Source organism: Nematostella vectensis, chromosome 8 (assembly GCF_932526225.1).
Source record: "Nematostella vectensis chromosome 8, jaNemVect1.1, whole genome shotgun sequence".
Classification (NCBI taxonomy): domain Eukaryota; kingdom Metazoa; phylum Cnidaria; class Anthozoa; order Actiniaria; family Edwardsiidae; genus Nematostella; species Nematostella vectensis.
The window spans coordinates 11,239,635-11,258,826 of record NC_064041.1 but is presented as its reverse complement, the minus strand read 5'-3'; the positions used below and the strand labels follow the sequence as shown (position 1 = coordinate 11,258,826).

The 19,192-nt window shown below is 48.4% G+C and overlaps 1 protein-coding gene and 1 long non-coding RNA gene across 2 annotated transcripts in view; both read right to left on the bottom strand.

Moving 5' to 3' along the window:
• Nucleotides 1-19,192, bottom strand: part of LOC5515343 (syntaxin-binding protein 1) — a 50,697-nt gene that overhangs the window by 7,327 nt on the left and 24,178 nt on the right. Inside the window, exons 23-26 of the mRNA XM_048730992.1 lie at nt 18,905-19,000; nt 18,088-18,172; nt 17,491-17,506; nt 17,014-17,047 (exon numbers count right to left, since the gene is read on the bottom strand). Coding sequence (XP_048586949.1) covers nt 17,014-17,047; nt 17,491-17,506; nt 18,088-18,172; nt 18,905-19,000 — 231 coding nt within the window. The remainder of the gene's footprint in view (nt 1-17,013; nt 17,048-17,490; nt 17,507-18,087; nt 18,173-18,904; nt 19,001-19,192) is intronic.
• Nucleotides 15,141-16,683, bottom strand: LOC125570094. The gene is made up of 2 exons (XR_007312446.1): nt 15,368-16,683; nt 15,141-15,184 (listed from the first exon to the last, which is right to left on the bottom strand). It is a non-coding gene; the product is annotated as an uncharacterized LOC125570094 (long non-coding RNA).

Sequence of the window (19,192 nt, the reverse complement as noted above, 5' to 3'; positions counted from 1 at the left end):
GCAAGAGCCGTTTCAATGATCTGGGACGTTCCTCAATTGACTCGTTAGCGCATTATATGGTGTTCATGTCGGCTGAGCTAGGTTGTCATTAGCATCGTCGGGAACTGTCTTGCCTTAGCGATCTACTGTCGACAGTCATTCCTCGTCATCGATTTAGAAAAGAGAAGAGACAGCAGTTTCAGAGATGCTACATGAACATATTGGAATTTCGCGTTGTTGCATGGCAAACTAGTGGCAGCTAGCGAGCAAAGAGAAACCAGAAAAGAGAAATCAGTTTTAGAGATGCAACATAAACATATTGGAGCTTCGCTTTGTTGCATTGCAAACTTAAGTGGCAGCTAGCGAGCAAAGAGAAACCAGAAAAGAGAAATCAGTTTTAGAGATGCAACATAAACATATTGGAGCTTCGCGTTGTTGCATTGCAAACTTAAGTGGCAGCTAGCAATCAAAGAAAAAAACAGAAAAGAGACAGCAGAGACGGCATGTTGGAGCTTCGCGTTTTGCATAGCAGATTATAGTGGCAGCTAGCGAGCAAAGAGGGACCTATACTACTTGAATTTTATCTTGTGTCTCCTCACTATATTTCAATTAAAATAAAGCTACTTGAAAGGGGACCACTGTAATTGGCCCAGTCTGTAGCGGATCCCTGACCAGTGTTTCGTTTTTGTTAGGTTTATTATTTTTCTTTTGTGTTGTTGTTATTTTTCTTTTGGTTATGGCGAAGTCGAATGAATAAATAAATAAATACTGAGGTAAAGTAATTTAAACAAATAAATTTGAATAAAAAAACATATTTTTGTTTTCAAAACGCGAATGACGCATAAGCTCATATCAGATTAATTTCGAAAATGAACTAATAAATAAATGAAGTTAGAACATTCCTAAAGTAGACTTTCACTCTCTGTTTTCGATCATTGATTTGAGCGTTTGACAGATTATTACGTCCTCGGGCATAAGGTCAGCGATGGAATGTTGATTAAAACTGCTCAGGGGTTGGACATTGTTATGGTTTGACATGGCTTTTAATTAGGATCGAATTTGAACTTGTATTTGAATTTTTCCTTGTGATGTAAAAAAAAGACAGCAGTTTCATTTACGTGACTTTCCTTATCACGAAAACAATCATTTGAACAGCAGAAACAAATAAAAGAGGAGGCTGTGGAAACCTTATTCAAATTGGGGCCATCACTAATTCTCTATTTAATTTTTTTTTATGAATCACTCTGATCATTATTAATTTTCATATAACGCAACTTACTCTCTAGTTTTTTTTCTATAAATCCCTCTGATTATCATAAATCTCCATAGAAGGTAACTTATTGTCTAGTTTCCTTTGGCAAATTACGGTCAAAGGAAACTAGACAATAGTCGAGGTCAACAAACAAATGACACTTAACCAACTTTGACATCAACAAACTCTGTCTGCCTCTACAATTTTCTTACTGCAGTAAACTCCTCTCCCTCCAACCATTCTCTCCTCGTAGCTGGTAAACCATTTGGGCGAAGCTGGTCAGCTTTCATGGTCGCTGGAACCATAGAATAGTATACCTTTACCCATAACACTGCCAAATATATACGGGGTGCCTTTAACAAGAGACTTCATAAACTGTCCTTGATAGCGGGGTGTCCTTCAAGCTGGTGTTCTCAGTTCCTCTGTACTTTGTAGTCTTTATAGGTTAGGTGATAAGGGCGAAATAGAGGCGGCGACTCTCCTCCGCCTGTTGGCATCAGATAGGCAGGCACGAAGGGAACTATTCTCCTCCGCCAGTTGGCATCAGATAGGCAGGCACGAAGGGAACTACTCTCCTCCGCCTATTGGTATCAGATAGGCAGGCACGAAGGGAACTACTCTCCTCCGCCAGTTGGCATCAGATAGGCAGGCACGAAGGGAACTACTCTCTTCCGCCTGTTGGTATCAGATAGGAACGCACAAAGGAAACTACATTCCTTCGCCAGTTGGTATCAGATAGGCAGGCACGAAGAGATCTAATCTCTTCCGCCTATTGGTATCAGATAGGCAGGCACGAAGGGAACTACTCTCCTCCGCCAGTTGGTATCAGATAGGCAGGCACAAAGGAAACTACTTTCCTCCGCCAGTTGGCATCAGCTAGGCAGGCACGAAGGGAACTACTCTCTTCCGCCAGTTGGTATCAGATAGGCAGGCACGAAGGGAACTACTCTCTTCCGCCAGTTGGCATCAGATAGACAGGTACGAAGGCAACTACTCTCTTCCGCCTGTTAGTATCAGATAGGCAGGCACGAAGGGAACTACTCTCCTCCGCCAGTTGGCATCAGATAGACAGGCACGAAGGGAACTACTCTCCTCCGCCTATTGGTATCAGATAGGCAGGCACCAAGGGAACTACTCTCCTCCGCCAGTTGGCATCAGATAGGCAGGCACGAAGGGAACTACTCTCCTCCGCCAGTTGGCATCAGATAGGCAGGCACGAAGGGAACTACTCTCCTCCGCCAGTTGGCATCAGATAGACAGGCACGAAGGGAACTACTCTCCTCCGCCTATTGGTATCAGATAGGCAGGCACCAAGGGAACTACTCTCCTCCGCCAGTTGGCATCAGATAGGCAGGCACGAAGGGAACTACTCTCCTCCGCCAGTTGGCATCAGATAGGCAGGCACGAAGGGAACTACTCTCCTCCGCCTATTGGTATCAGATAGGCAGGCACGAAGGGAACTACTCTCCTCCGCCAGTTGGCATCAGATAGGCAGGCACGATAGGAACTACTCTCCTCCGCCAGTTGGCATCAGATAGGCAGGCACGAAGGGAACTACTCTCCTCCGCCAGTTGGCATCAGATAGACAGGCACGAAGGGAACTACTCTCCTCCGCCTATTGGTATCAGATAGGCAGGCACCAAGGGAACTACTCTCCTCCGCCAGTTGGCATCAGATAGGCAGGCACGAAGGGAACTACTCTCCTCCGCCAGTTGGCATCAGATAGACAGGTACGAAGGGAACTACTCTCCTCCGCCAGTTGGCATCAGATAGGCAGGCACGAAGGGAACTACTCTCCTCCGCCAGTTGGCATCAGATAGACAGGTACGAAGGGAACTACTCTCCTCCGCCAGTTGGCATCAGATAGGCAGGCACGAAGGGAACTACTCTCCTCCGCCTGTTGGTATCAGATAGACAGGCACGAAGGGAACTACTCTCTTCCGCCTGTTGGTATCAGATAGACAGGCACGAAGGGAACTACTCTCCTCCGCCTGTTGGCATCAGATAGACAGGCACGAAGGGAACTACTCTCCTCCGCCTGTTGGCATCAGATAGACAGGCACGAAGGGAACTACTCTCCTCCGCCAGTTGGCATCAGATAGACAGGTACGAAGGGAACTACTCTCCTCCGCCTGTTGGTATCAGATAGACAGGCACGAAGGGAACTACTTTCCTCCGCCAGTTGGCATCAGATAGACAGGCACGAAGGGAACTACTCTCCTCCGCCAGTTGGCATCAGATAGACAGGTACGAAGGGAACTACTCTCCTCCGCCTGTTGGTATCAGATAGACAGGCACGAAGGGAACTACTTTCCTCCGCCAGTTGGCATCAGATAGACAGGCACGAAGGGAACTACTCTCCTCCGCCAGTTGGCATCAGATAGACAGGTACGAAGGGAACTACTCTCCTCCGCCTGTTGGTATCAGATAGGCAGGCACGAAGGGAACTACTCTCCTCCGCCAGTTGGCATCAGATAGACAGGTACGAAGGGAACTACTCTCCTCCGCCAGTTGGCATCAGATAGGCAGGCACGAAGGGAACTACTCTCCTCCGCCTGTTGGTATCAGATAGACAGGCACGAAGGGAACTACTCTCTTCCGCCTGTTGGTATCAGATAGACAGGCACGAAGGGAACTACTCTCCTCCGCCTGTTGGCATCAGGTAGGCAGGCACGAAGGGAACTACTCTCCTCCGCCTGTTGGCATCAGATAGGCAGGCACGAAGGGAACTACTCTCCTCCGCCAGTTGGCATCAGATAGGCAGGCACGAAGGGAACTACTCTCCTCCGCCAGTTGGCATCAGATAGCCAGGTACGAAGGGAACTACTCTCTTCCGCCAGTTGGCATCAGATAGACAGGCACGAAGGGAACTACTCTCTTCCGCCTGTTAGCATCAGATAGACAGGCACGAAGGGAACTACTCTCCTCCGCCAGTTGGCATCAGATAGGCAGGCACGAAGGGAACTATTCTCCTCCGCCAGTTGGCATCAGATAGGCAGGCACGAAGGGAACTACTCTCCTCCGCCTATTGGTATCAGATAGGCAGGCACGAAGGGAACTACTCTCCTCCGCCAGTTGGTATCAGATAGGCAGGCACAAAGGAAACTACTTTCTTCCGCCAGTTGGCATCAGCTAGGCAGGCACGAAGGGAACTACTCTCTTCCGCCAGTTGGTATCAGATAGGCAGGCACGAAGGGAACTACTCTCTTCCGCCAGTTGGCATCAGATAGACAGGTACGAAGGCAACTACTCTCTTCCGCCTGTTAGTATCAGATAGGCAGGCACGAAGGGAACTACTCTCCTCCGCCAGTTGGCATCAGATAGACAGGCACGAAGGGAACTACTCTCCTCCGCCTATTGGTATCAGATAGGCAGGCACCAAGGGAACTACTCTCCTCCGCCAGTTGGCATCAGATAGGCAGGCACGAAGGGAACTACTCTCCTCCGCCAGTTGGCATCAGATAGGCAGGCACGAAGGGAACTACTCTCCTCCGCCAGTTGGCATCAGATAGACAGGCACGAAGGGAACTACTCTCCTCCGCCTATTGGTATCAGATAGGCAGGCACCAAGGGAACTACTCTCCTCCGCCAGTTGGCATCAGATAGGCAGGCACGAAGGGAACTACTCTCCTCCGCCAGTTGGCATCAGATAGGCAGGCACGAAGGGAACTACTCTCCTCCGCCTATTGGTATCAGATAGGCAGGCACGAAGGGAACTACTCTCCTCCGCCAGTTGGCATCAGATAGGCAGGCACGATAGGAACTACTCTCCTCCGCCAGTTGGCATCAGATAGGCAGGCACGAAGGGAACTACTCTCCTCCGCCAGTTGGCATCAGATAGACAGGCACGAAGGGAACTACTCTCCTCCGCCTATTGGTATCAGATAGGCAGGCACCAAGGGAACTACTCTCCTCCGCCAGTTGGCATCAGATAGGCAGGCACGAAGGGAACTACTCTCCTCCGTAAGTTGGCATCAGATAGACAGGTACGAAGGGAACTACTCTCCTCCGCCAGTTGGCATCAGATAGGCAGGCACGAAGGGAACTACTCTCCTCCGCCAGTTGGCATCAGATAGACAGGTACGAAGGGAACTACTCTCCTCCGCCAGTTGGCATCAGATAGGCAGGCACGAAGGGAACTACTCTCCTCCGCCTGTTGGTATCAGATAGACAGGCACGAAGGGAACTACTCTCTTCCGCCTGTTGGTATCAGATAGACAGGCACGAAGGGAACTACTCTCCTCCGCCTGTTGGCATCAGGTAGGCAGGCACGAAGGGAACTACTCTCCTCCGCCTGTTGGCATCAGATAGGCAGGCACGAAGGGAACTACTCTCCTCCGCCAGTTGGCATCAGATAGCCAGGTACGAAGGGAACTACTCTCTTCCGCCAGTTGGCATCAGATAGACAGGCACGAAGGGAACTACTCTCTTCCGCCTGTTAGCATCAGATAGACAGGCACGAAGGGAACTACTCTCCTCCGCCAGTTGGCATCAGATAGGCAGGCACGAAGGGAACTATTCTCCTCCGCCAGTTGGCATCAGATAGGCAGGCACGAAGGGAACTACTCTCCTCCGCCTATTGGTATCAGATAGGCAGGCACGAAGGGAACTACTCTCCTCCGCCAGTTGGTATCAGATAGGCAGGCACAAAGGAAACTACTTTCCTCCGCCAGTTGGCATCAGCTAGGCAGGCACGAAGGGAACTACTCTCTTCCGCCAGTTGGTATCAGATAGGCAGGCACGAAGGGAACTACTCTCTTCCGCCAGTTGGCATCAGATAGACAGGTACGAAGGCAACTACTCTCTTCCGCCTGTTAGTATCAGATAGGCAGGCACGAAGGGAACTACTCTCCTCCGCCAGTTGGCATCAGATAGACAGGCACGAAGGGAACTACTCTCCTCCGCCTATTGGTATCAGATAGGCAGGCACCAAGGGAACTACTCTCCTCCGCCAGTTGGCATCAGATAGGCAGGCACGAAGGGAACTACTCTCCTCCGCCAGTTGGCATCAGATAGGCAGGCACGAAGGGAACTACTCTCCTCCGCCAGTTGGCATCAGATAGACAGGCACGAAGGGAACTACTCTCCTCCGCCTATTGGTATCAGATAGGCAGGCACCAAGGGAACTACTCTCCTCCGCCAGTTGGCATCAGATAGGCAGGCACGAAGGGAACTACTCTCCTCCGCCAGTTGGCATCAGATAGGCAGGCACGAAGGGAACTACTCTCCTCCGCCTATTGGTATCAGATAGGCAGGCACGAAGGGAACTACTCTCCTCCGCCAGTTGGCATCAGATAGGCAGGCACGATAGGAACTACTCTCCTCCGCCAGTTGGCATCAGATAGGCAGGCACGAAGGGAACTACTCTCCTCCGCCAGTTGGCATCAGATAGACAGGCACGAAGGGAACTACTCTCCTCCGCCTATTGGTATCAGATAGGCAGGCACCAAGGGAACTACTCTCCTCCGCCAGTTGGCATCAGATAGGCAGGCACGAAGGGAACTACTCTCCTCCGCCAGTTGGCATCAGATAGACAGGTACGAAGGGAACTACTCTCCTCCGCCAGTTGGCATCAGATAGGCAGGCACGAAGGGAACTACTCTCCTCCGCCACTTGGCATCAGATAGACAGGTACGAAGGGAACTACTCTCCTCCGCCAGTTGGCATCAGATAGGCAGGCACGAAGGGAACTACTCTCCTCCGCCTGTTGGTATCAGATAGACAGGCACGAAGGGAACTACTCTCTTCCGCCTGTTGGTATCAGATAGACAGGCACGAAGGGAACTACTCTCCTCCGCCTGTTGGCATCAGGTAGGCAGGCACGAAGGGAACTACTCTCCTCCGCCTGTTGGCATCAGATAGGCAGGCACGAAGGGAACTACTCTCCTCCGCCAGTTGGCATTAGATAGACAGGCACGAAGGGAACTACTCTCTTCCGCCTGTTAGCATCAGATAGACAGGCACGAAGGGAACTACTCTCCTCCGCTAGTTGGCATCAGATAGACAGGCACGAAGGGAACTACTCTCCTCCGCCAGTTGGCATCAGATAGACAGGCACGAAGGGAACTACTCTCCTCCGCCAGTTGGCATCAGATAGACAGGTACGAAGGGAACTACTCTCCTCCGCCTGTTGGTATCAGATAGACAGGCACGAAGGGAACTACTTTCCTCCGCCAGTTGGCATCAGATAGACAGGCACGAAGGGAACTACTCTCCTCCGCCAGTTGGCATCAGATAGACAGGTACGAAGGGAACTACTCTCCTCCGCCTTTTGGTATCAGATAGACAGGCACGAAGGGAACTACTTTCCTCCGCCAGTTGGCATCAGATAGACAGGCACGAAGGGAACTACTCTCCTCCGCCAGTTGGCATCAGATAGACAGGTACGAAGGGAACTACTCTCCTCCGCCTGTTGGTATCAGATAGGCAGGCACGAAGGGAACTACTCTCCTCCGCCAGTTGGCATCAGATAGACAGGTACGAAGGGAACTACTCTCCTCCGCCAGTTGGTATCAGATAGGCAGGCACGAAGGGAACTACTCTCCTCCGCCAGTTGGCATCAGATAGACAGGCACGAAGGGAACTACTCTCCTCCGCCAGTTGGCATCAGATAGACAGGCACGAAGGGAACTACTCTCCTCCGCCAGTTGGCATCAGATAGACAGGCACGAAGGGAACTACTCTCCTCCGCCAGTTGGCATCAGATAGACAGGCACGAAGGGAACTACTCTCCTCCGCCAGTTGGTATCAGATAGGCAGGCACCAAGGGAACTACTCTCCTCCGCCTGTTAGTATCAGATAGACAGGCACGAAGGGAACTACTCTCCTCCGCCTGTTAGTATCAGATAGACAGGCACCAAGGGAACTACTCTCTTCCGCCAGTTGGCATCAGGTAGGCAGGCACGAAGGGAACTACTCTCCTCCGCCTGTTGGCATCAGATAGGCAGGCACGAAGGGAACTACTCTCCTCCGCCAGTTGGCATCAGATAGACAGGCACGAAGGGAACTACTCTCTTCCGCCTGTTAGCATCAGATAGACAGGCACGAAGGGAACTACTCTCCTCCGCTAGTTGGCATCAGATAGACAGGCACGAAGGGAACTACTCTCCTCCGCCAGTTGGCATCAGATAGACAGGCACGAAGGGAACTACTCTCCTCCGCCAGTTGGCATCAGATAGACAGGTACGAAGGGAACTACTCTCCTCCGCCTGTTGGTATCAGATAGACAGGCACGAAGGGAACTACTTTCCTCCGCCAGTTGGCATCAGATAGACAGGCACGAAGGGAACTACTCTCCTCCGCCAGTTGGCATCAGATAGACAGGTACGAAGGGAACTACTCTCCTCCGCCTGTTGGTATCAGATAGACAGGCACGAAGGGAACTACTTTCCTCCGCCAGTTGGCATCAGATAGACAGGCACGAAGGGAACTACTCTCCTCCGCCAGTTGGCATCAGATAGACAGGTACGAAGGGAACTACTCTCCTCCGCCTGTTGGTATCAGATAGGCAGGCACGAAGGGAACTACTCTCCTCCGCCAGTTGGCATCAGATAGACAGGTACGAAGGGAACTACTCTCCTCCGCCAGTTGGCATCAGATAGGCAGGCACGAAGGGAACTACTCTCCTCCGCCTGTTGGTATCAGATAGACAGGCACGAAGAAAACTACTCTCTTCCGCCTGTTGGTATCAGATAGACAGGCACGAAGGGAACTACTCTCCTCCGCCTGTTGGCATCAGGTAGGCAGGCACGAAGGGAACTACTCTCCTCCGCCTGTTGGCATCAGATAGGCAGGCACGAAGGGAACTACTCTCCTCCGCCAGTTGGCATCAGATAGGCAGGCACGAAGGGAACTACTCTCCTCCGCCAGTTGGCATCAGATAGCCAGGTACGAAGGGAACTACTCTCTTCCGCCAGTTGGCATCAGATAGACAGGCACGAAGGGAACTACTCTCTTCCGCCTGTTAGCATCAGATAGACAGGCACGAAGGGAACTTACTCTCCTCCGCCAGTTGGCATCAGATAGACAGGCACGAAGGGAACTACTCTCCTCCGCCTGTTGGTATCAGATAGACAGGCACGAAGGGAACTACTCTCCTCCGCCAGTTGGTATCAGATAGGCAGGCACGAAGGAAACTACTCTCCTCCGCCAGTTGGCATCAGATAGACAGGCACGAAGGGAACTACTCTCCTCCGCCTGTTGGTATCAGATAGACAGGCACGAAGGGAACTACTCTCCTCCGCCAGTTGGCATCAGATAGACAGGTACGAAGGGAACTACTCTCCTCCGCCTGTTGGTATCAGATAGACAGGCACGAAGGGAACTACTTTCCTCCGCCAGTTGGCATCAGATAGACAGGCACGAAGGGAACTACTCTCCTCCGCCAGTTGGCATCAGATAGACAGGTACGAAGGGAACTACTCTCCTCCGCCTGTTGGTATCAGATAGGCAGGCACGAAGGGAACTACTCTCCTCCGCCAGTTGGCATCAGATAGACAGGTACGAAGGGAACTACTCTCCTCCGCCAGTTGGCATCAGATAGGCAGGCACGAAGGGAACTACTCTCCTCCGCCTGTTGGTATCAGATAGACAGGCACGAAGGGAACTACTCTCTTCCGCCTGTTGGTATCAGATAGACAGGCACGAAGGGAACTACTCTCCTCCGCCTGTTGGCATCAGGTAGGCAGGCACGAAGGGAACTACTCTCCTCCGCCTGTTGGCATCAGATAGGCAGGCACGAAGGGAACTACTCTCCTCCGCCAGTTGGCATCAGATAGGCAGGCACGAAGGGAACTACTCTCCTCCGCCAGTTGGCATCAGATAGCCAGGTACGAAGGGAACTACTCTCTTCCGCCAGTTGGCATCAGATAGACAGGCACGAAGGGAACTACTCTCTTCCGCCTGTTAGCATCAGATAGACAGGCACGAAGGGAACTACTCTCCTCCGCCAGTTGGCATCAGATAGGCAGGCACGAAGGGAACTACTCTCCTCCGCCAGTTGGCATCAGATAGACAGGTACGAAGGGAACTACTCTCCTCCGCCAGTTGGCATCAGATAGGCAGGCACGAAGGGAACTACTCTCCTCCGCCTGTTGGTATCAGATAGACAGGCACGAAGGGAACTACTCTCTTCCGCCTGTTGGTATCAGATAGACAGGCACGAAGGGAACTACTCTCCTCCGCCTGTTGGCATCAGGTAGGCAGGCACGAAGGGAACTACTCTCCTCCGCCTGTTGGCATCAGATAGGCAGGCACGAAGGGAACTACTCTCCTCCGCCAGTTGGCATCAGATAGACAGGCACGAAGGGAACTACTCTCTTCCGCCTGTTAGCATCAGATAGGCAGGCACGAAGGGAACTACTCTCCTCCGCTAGTTGGCATCAGATAGACAGGCACGAAGGGAACTACTCTCCTCCGCCAGTTGGCATCAGATAGACAGGCACGAAGGGAACTACTCTCCTCCGCCAGTTGGCATCAGATAGACAGGTACGAAGGGAACTACTCTCCTCCGCCTGTTGGTATCAGATAGACAGGCACGAAGGGAACTACTTTCCTCCGCCAGTTGGCATCAGATAGACAGGCACGAAGGGAACTACTCTCCTCCGCCAGTTGGCATCAGATAGACAGGTACGAAGGGAACTACTCTCCTCCGCCTGTTGGTATCAGATAGACAGGCACGAAGGGAACTACTTTCCTCCGCCAGTTGGCATCAGATAGACAGGCACGAAGGGAACTACTCTCCTCCGCCAGTTGGCATCAGATAGACAGGTACGAAGGGAACTACTCTCCTCCGCCTGTTGGTATCAGATAGGCAGGCACGAAGGGAACTACTCTCCTCCGCCAGTTGGCATCAGATAGACAGGTACGAAGGGAACTACTCTCCTCCGCCAGTTGGCATCAGATAGGCAGGCACGAAGGGAACTACTCTCCTCCGCCTGTTGGTATCAGATAGACAGGCACGAAGGGAACTACTCTCTTCCGCCTGTTGGTATCAGATAGACAGGCACGAAGGGAACTACTCTCCTCCGCCTGTTGGCATCAGGTAGGCAGGCACGAAGGGAACTACTCTCCTCCGCCTGTTGGCATCAGATAGGCAGGCACGAAGGGAACTACTCTCCTCCGCCAGTTGGCATCAGATAGGCAGGCACGAAGGGAACTACTCTCCTCCGCCAGTTGGCATCAGATAGCCAGGTACGAAGGGAACTACTCTCTTCCGCCAGTTGGCATCAGATAGACAGGCACGAAGGGAACTACTCTCTTCCGCCTGTTAGCATCAGATAGACAGGCACGAAGGGAACTTACTCTCCTCCGCCAGTTGGCATCAGATAGACAGGCACGAAGGGAACTACTCTCCTCCGCCTGTTGGTATCAGATAGACAGGCACGAAGGGAACTACTCTCCTCCGCCAGTTGGTATCAGATAGGCAGGCACGAAGGGAACTACTCTCCTCCGCCAGTTGGCATCAGATAGACAGGCACGAAGGGAACTACTCTCCTCCGCCTGTTGGTATCAGATAGACAGGCACGAAGGGAACTACTCTCCTCCGCCAGTTGGTATCAGATAGGCAGGCACGAAGGGAACTACTCTCCTCCGCCAGTTGGCATCAGATAGACAGGCACGAAGGGAACTACTCTCCTCCGCCAGTTGGCATCAGATAGACAGGCACGAAGGGAACTACTCTCCTCCGCCAGTTGGCATCAGATAGACAGGCACGAAGGGAACTACTCTCCTCCGCCAGTTGGCATCAGATAGACAGGCACGAAGGGAACTACTCTCCTCCGCCAGTTGGTATCAGATAGGCAGGCACCAAGGGAACTACTCTCCTCCGCCTGTTAGTATCAGATAGACAGGCACGAAGGGAACTACTCTCCTCCGCCTGTTAGTATCAGATAGACAGGCACCAAGGGAACTACTCTCTTCCGCCAGTTGGCATCAGGTAGGCAGGCACGAAGGGAACTACTCTCCTCCGCCTGTTGGCATCAGATAGGCAGGCACGAAGGGAACTACTCTCCTCCGCCAGTTGGCATCAGATAGACAGGCACGAAGGGAACTACTCTCTTCCGCCTGTTAGCATCAGATAGACAGGCACGAAGGGAACTACTCTCCTCCGCTAGTTGGCATCAGATAGACAGGCACGAAGGGAACTACTCTCCTCCGCCAGTTGGCATCAGATAGACAGGCACGAAGGGAACTACTCTCCTCCGCCAGTTGGCATCAGATAGACAGGTACGAAGGGAACTACTCTCCTCCGCCTGTTGGTATCAGATAGACAGGCACGAAGGGAACTACTTTCCTCCGCCAGTTGGCATCAGATAGACAGGCACGAAGGGAACTACTCTCCTCCGCCAGTTGGCATCAGATAGACAGGTACGAAGGGAACTACTCTCCTCCGCCTGTTGGTATCAGATAGACAGGCACGAAGGGAACTACTTTCCTCCGCCAGTTGGCATCAGATAGACAGGCACGAAGGGAACTACTCTCCTCCGCCAGTTGGCATCAGATAGACAGGTACGAAGGGAACTACTCTCCTCCGCCTGTTGGTATCAGATAGGCAGGCACGAAGGGAACTACTCTCCTCCGCCAGTTGGCATCAGATAGACAGGTACGAAGGGAACTACTCTCCTCCGCCAGTTGGCATCAGATAGGCAGGCACGAAGGGAACTACTCTCCTCCGCCTGTTGGTATCAGATAGACAGGCACGAAGGGAACTACTCTCTTCCGCCTGTTGGTATCAGATAGACAGGCACGAAGGGAACTACTCTCCTCCGCCTGTTGGCATCAGGTAGGCAGGCACGAAGGGAACTACTCTCCTCCGCCTGTTGGCATCAGATAGGCAGGCACGAAGGGAACTACTCTCCTCCGCCAGTTGGCATCAGATAGGCAGGCACGAAGGGAACTACTCTCCTCCGCCAGTTGGCATCAGATAGCCAGGTACGAAGGGAACTACTCTCTTCCGCCAGTTGGCATCAGATAGACAGGCACGAAGGGAACTACTCTCTTCCGCCTGTTAGCATCAGATAGACAGGCACGAAGGGAACTTACTCTCCTCCGCCAGTTGGCATCAGATAGACAGGCACGAAGGGAACTACTCTCCTCCGCCTGTTGGTATCAGATAGACAGGCACGAAGGGAACTACTCTCCTCCGCCAGTTGGTATCAGATAGGCAGGCACGAAGGGAACTACTCTCCTCCGCCAGTTGGCATCAGATAGACAGGCACGAAGGGAACTACTCTCCTCCGCCTGTTGGTATCAGATAGACAGGCACGAAGGGAACTACTCTCCTCCGCCAGTTGGTATCAGATAGGCAGGCACGAAGGGAACTACTCTCCTCCGCCAGTTGGCATCAGATAGACAGGCACGAAGGGAACTACTCTCCTCCGCCAGTTGGCATCAGATAGACAGGCACGAAGGGAACTACTCTCCTCCGCCAGTTGGCATCAGATAGACAGGCACGAAGGGAACTACTCTCCTCCGCCAGTTGGCATCAGATAGACAGGCACGAAGGGAACTACTCTCCTCCGCCAGTTGGTATCAGATAGGCAGGCACCAAGGGAACTACTCTCCTCCGCCTGTTAGTATCAGATAGACAGGCACGAAGGGAACTACTCTCCTCCGCCTGTTAGTATCAGATAGACAGGCACCAAGGGAACTACTCTCTTCCGCCAGTTGGCATCAGATAGACAGGCACGAAGGGAACTACTCTCCTCCGCCTGTTAGTATCAGATAGACAGGCACAAAGGGAACTACACTGTTAGTTTCAGAGAGTAGTTTTAACTCCAAAAGGGGAGTAAAAAAACGAGGTACAAAATGACTCCCTTTTTGGAGTAATTTTTTACTCCCTTTTTTCTACTCTCTCAAGGGAGTAGATTTTACCCCTGTAGGGGAGTAACTAAAGGGAGTGATTTACTAGGTTGCTTGCTATTACTCCATTAAAGGAGTACAATTTACCCTCAAAATGGAGTTATTTTTTACTCCTTTTTTTCCTACTCTCTCAGTGGAGTAGATTTTACCCACTTTAGGGGGTAGCTAAGTGGAGTAATTTACTAGGTTGCTTGTAGTTACTCCATTAAAAGAGTACAATTCACCCTCAAAATGGGAGTCAATTTTTACTCCCTATTTTGTTATTTCCCCCTACTAATTGGGTAACTAAAGGGATGATTTCAACCCCCTCCCCCCTGTTTTTACAAAATGGCCGTTTAAACTCCACCTACTTCAGGGGTTAATACTGGAGAAAGTAGAGTAATTTAGAAACACCAAGGAAAAGACGTTATTATGAATTTGACAAATCATTTAATTAAACAATTCAGTTTAAAAAATAACAAAAATATAAGTTGAAAAAATGTTTGAAAAATAATAGTCATTTGACATAAGGTATCCAGGACAAAATTACTACAAGTGTCCCAACATAACAAAGCTGAAACAAGCATAACACAATATTATTTTTCTATAACAACTTTAACAGCTTTTGAACATTACCCTTTTTGGCATCATTACGGTTTTCCAAAAGAACTGCCTCCTCCTCCATCTTTGTATATTCAGATAAGAAGCTAGAAGCCTAATGCCTCTATATGCACCATTTAAATTTGAACCTGGTAGGCTAGCTTGAAAAGATAACTAGGTTCTTCATATGCAGGGTTTACTGTGATCAGAATATACGGACAAAAAACAACTACAGTAACATTAGATATTCAAAATAAATATCTGGACAAATTTTAGGTGCAAGACTGATTACTAGGTTTTTACTAAGCTAAGTTATTCAATTTTGTGCTTCAAGTAACAGTTTATAAAGCATAGGCGCTTTAGATGTAAGTACAGTGATTAGTGAATAACTTAAGTTTACAAAGTTTTTATTAGTTTCTTGCGATTTACGCATTGATACATTCCTTATACCTCAAACTTCTTTCTTTTCTGGCTTTCAACTCGAGCACATTTTACTATCTCAATCATAATGTCCTGCGAAGATAATAAGAGAAACACATAAGAAGGTAGTATTGCTTTGGAAGATAACAGAATCACAAAACATATCAGTCTAGTTCGAGAAATCCGCTCACGAACGATGATTTGATGCTGAAGTTGGTCGCAAAAATCACATTTACTATTGAACCTATCACATTATAAAGCCCATTACACACTAACCTTTAACTTCAATCCATGTTCTGTCATCAAATCCTCAAAAAAGGTGGATTACGCGTAGAAAAGACGGGAATAAACGGCTATCTGTTTGGAGGTTATGATAATGGCTCTCGTTCGACCGTTATGATTTTGCGCCTTGGGCCCAAGCCCCTCTCGGCCACTAAAGCGAGGGACGCCCGGTACATTTTGGTTTTACGGGCCCTGGTGAGCCGACTTCTATCTGCAAAGCGGGACTTCTTTTTTTTATAATCTCAAGTAGCATTTCTATTAGAAAAAATATATATTATTTTATAATGTTCAAATCGGATCTAAGAATTTTATACAATTATCACCCTACCTATCTTTCTTTTAAATGCAGTACTAATTATTCTGAGCGAATTTTGAAAGTACACCACATAAAACTCATGTTCGAGTCCAAGCCTGTCTTTGATTACATTTCTTATTGTTGTAGTATAGCTGACAATATATGCAATTATGGCGAGGCCTGTTCTTGTATTGAAAATGTTCTTTTAGGATTTCCTAAGAATTTCCTAAGAGTTCCTAAATTGTAGAACTTCAAATCTTCTTCCTAAGATTTTCTTATCCAAATTATTTCAATTTTCTGGTCTACTGCTTATACTAGGAAATCCTAGGAATTTTTAGGAAGTTTAATCATATTTTGTTGTTTTTATCGAACTTAGGAAATCTTAGGAAACTCCTAGGCACAGGGTAGAGTTTTTTGTCTCAATACCAATAAATACGATAAATTATTATTTTTATCTTTTGTCTTATATAATAAAGACTATCGTTTTCCTTCTTAAATTCAGCTAATTCAGAGTAAAAAAACAAATCCCTTTATTTTATATATTTGGAGTGGTTTGTTACTGCTCTAAAAAGATACAGCTGGAGTAAAAACTACTCTTTCAACACGAGATGGCTGGAGTAGTTTTTACTCTTCAAAACCTACCCCCTAAAAGGAGTACTTTTTTACTCCATTTCTTGACCACCTGGAGTAAAAATAACTCTTTTCACTTCAGATAGTTGGAGTAGCTTTTACGCTGCTAAAATTACTCCCAGAAAAGAGTACTTTTTACTCCATTATTTGACCAACAAGAGTGGAAATTACTCTTTTTCTAATAAACATTCGATACTAATTCTCAGCAGAGTAAAACTTACTCCGTTAAGGGAGTAAACAAAAAAAAATACTCCTCAGTGGAGTAGTTTTTACTCCAATAAAGGAGTTCAAATTACTCCTTTAAAAGTACTCCATCGCAAAGAGTAGTTTTTACTCTCTGAGTGGAGTAAAAATAACTCCCTGAAACTAACAGTGTACTCTCTTCCGCCTGTTAGTATCAGATAGACAGGCACCAAGGGAACTACTCTCTTCCGCCAGTTGGCATCAGATAGACAGGCACGAAGGGAACTACTCTCTTCCGCCAGTTGGCATCAGATAGACAGGTATTGAGGCGGCTAATCTTCTCTGCCACTTGGCATTTGACATCAGTTGACATAAGATAGGCAGGCAGACTGAATACAGTAATCTCACCAAGTACAACAAAAATGTATACCCGCCTACCCTTGTATAAGCCCTTGATAGTACAAGATCTAACATAGAAGATCAGTAAAGACCTCACGAAGAGGCCCTAAATAAGTACAAGGAACAGACTTACCTTATCTGACTTGGCAGCTTTTGCACGACGAGCGCTGAAAGAGAGACAGGTGCAATGGGGGAAGATTTAGTTCTTAGTACTGTAAGAATACTCCCACAATATAATATAATGCAATATACACCTATTCGGAAAAGAGTCCGTGTAAATGGCGAATGGGGCTAATGGAAGTTCCAAGACCGGCCTAAATATTGTTTCGATGTGCAAGAATAAAGATGATAAATAAACTAGACGCATGGTTTATCCATATTTTCTAGTAAGGAGTTCCATATTATTTTTCGATATTGCCATTTGGCAATTGCAATTTTTGCGCTAATACGTATTTTGAAATAGTTGTGTACGCAATTAAACAAAAATACAATGGGATACAGAGTGTCGGTTTATCACTAAAACTAAGAACGCTCTGCCCAATCTCTAAAAGAATAAATTAATAAAATTAATAAATTGGGGTAGCTAATCAAGGCATTTACTTAGGCTTACCTGGTGGCGGGGAACCCTGTGAAGAACATCACAAAATAAATGTTACTTTATGATATCAATTTACAGGCGCTACCGTGGCCACCTTGACAGGAAGTTAGCCAATAAGGTCCTTACAGAAGCGTGCTATATGATTGACACTTCACTTACCAATCAGCATGGCGAAGAAATTCTTCAAGGCGCATCAAAACGCGACGCACACAAAAATCAATCAATTAATCAACTGCCATTCGCATGCTGATTGGATAATCTTATCTTATAATAACTTTGTCTTGGGTGGCTGCTTTCACTGACTTTTAGCTACCATCAGTCACAATAAAACACTTAATGGAATATTTCTCTCTGATAGGTCAAAGCGGTTGGCAAATGAAAGAAGTTCTAGTCTTCTGATAAGCAGAAAACCTCGCTATAAATTTCACTAAAAATTGTTAAGAATAAAGGCTTATTTGCATAGCGTTATTTAAGGAGACGTAAAATGCTAACCAGCCGTAAGTCAATCGACGCGACTAAGCGTGCGAAGAGAGCTATTTCATGCTGACCATCAACGAAAAGGATTTTCAATGATGGAAGTCAAAAGGCGATTTAGCAGTTAGTTTTTACCTGTCGCGTAGCCTCCAGCAACAGGTAAAGCCCGCTTGACAAGGAACGGGAATAACTGCTCACTAAGCGTCCCCTCGATAGCATCCTACAGGAGTGCAAAAACGTCAATCAAAGGTGCTCATAACTCCCAGGCGTTCTTACCCGGGATTCCTGTTTGGGTTACCTGTGGCTGGTAAGAGTAGGGCCTGGGCCTAGCTCTATCATTGCTTTCTACCGCTGTTGACCCTTCCCTTGTTACCAAGCTACCATTCCTGCCTATACAGTAAAGGCAAAGTAGCTCGATATTGAACACTGCCAAAAAAAAAAATCACCTTCTAATGACCATGTTATGCACCTTTTTCATCCTTTCCTTGATTTCCGGCAATCATTACCTTATCCCGCCTTTTCCTAACAAACCATTATTATTCTTAGTTGCAGGCTTTACTCTTCTGTTTTCTATAGGCTTTTCCCCTTATAATGTCCTTAACGCGATCTTTAACCCCCCTGCCTCTTACTATAAATGTTCTTTACGCCCTCTCGGCCTCACTCCCGCCTTTTCCCTCTCCCATAAGCCTTTGTAATAACCTTTTTACTTTCTACCTTTCTTTTTTCCCATACTATCCTCTTCACGTCCTATCTTTCTCTTTTTTCACTTCCCGCCTCGACCTTCTTTTTACTTCCCATCTGTCTCTTCCCTTCACCCCAGCATTCCCCCTTTGAGATATACTTTCACACCCTCTTCATTTCCCATCTTTCTCATTTCTTCATCTCCCGTCTTTCCTTTCCCATATACCTCCACACCCTCTTCTTTCACCTTCCTTTCGCCCTCCCTTCATACCTCTATGATATCCTTGATATAAGGCACCCATCGTGACAGCAGATAGAACGTCTCCATTCTCGTCTTGCGGACAGGACTGTACTTCTTTTGGATTGACTGAGAGGAATTTAACACTCCTAGTCAGTCACACATTTGTTTCCATTCAATACTGAAAAATCTTGAAATACACACCTAAGATACAAAGTTTTATGCTTCTTTTACCCATTGTGTATTTTCAGAAAATATACATTCCCAAGGGGGGGGGGGGGGGGGGTCAGAGGAATTTCCAGCCCCCTGGAAAACATAAAT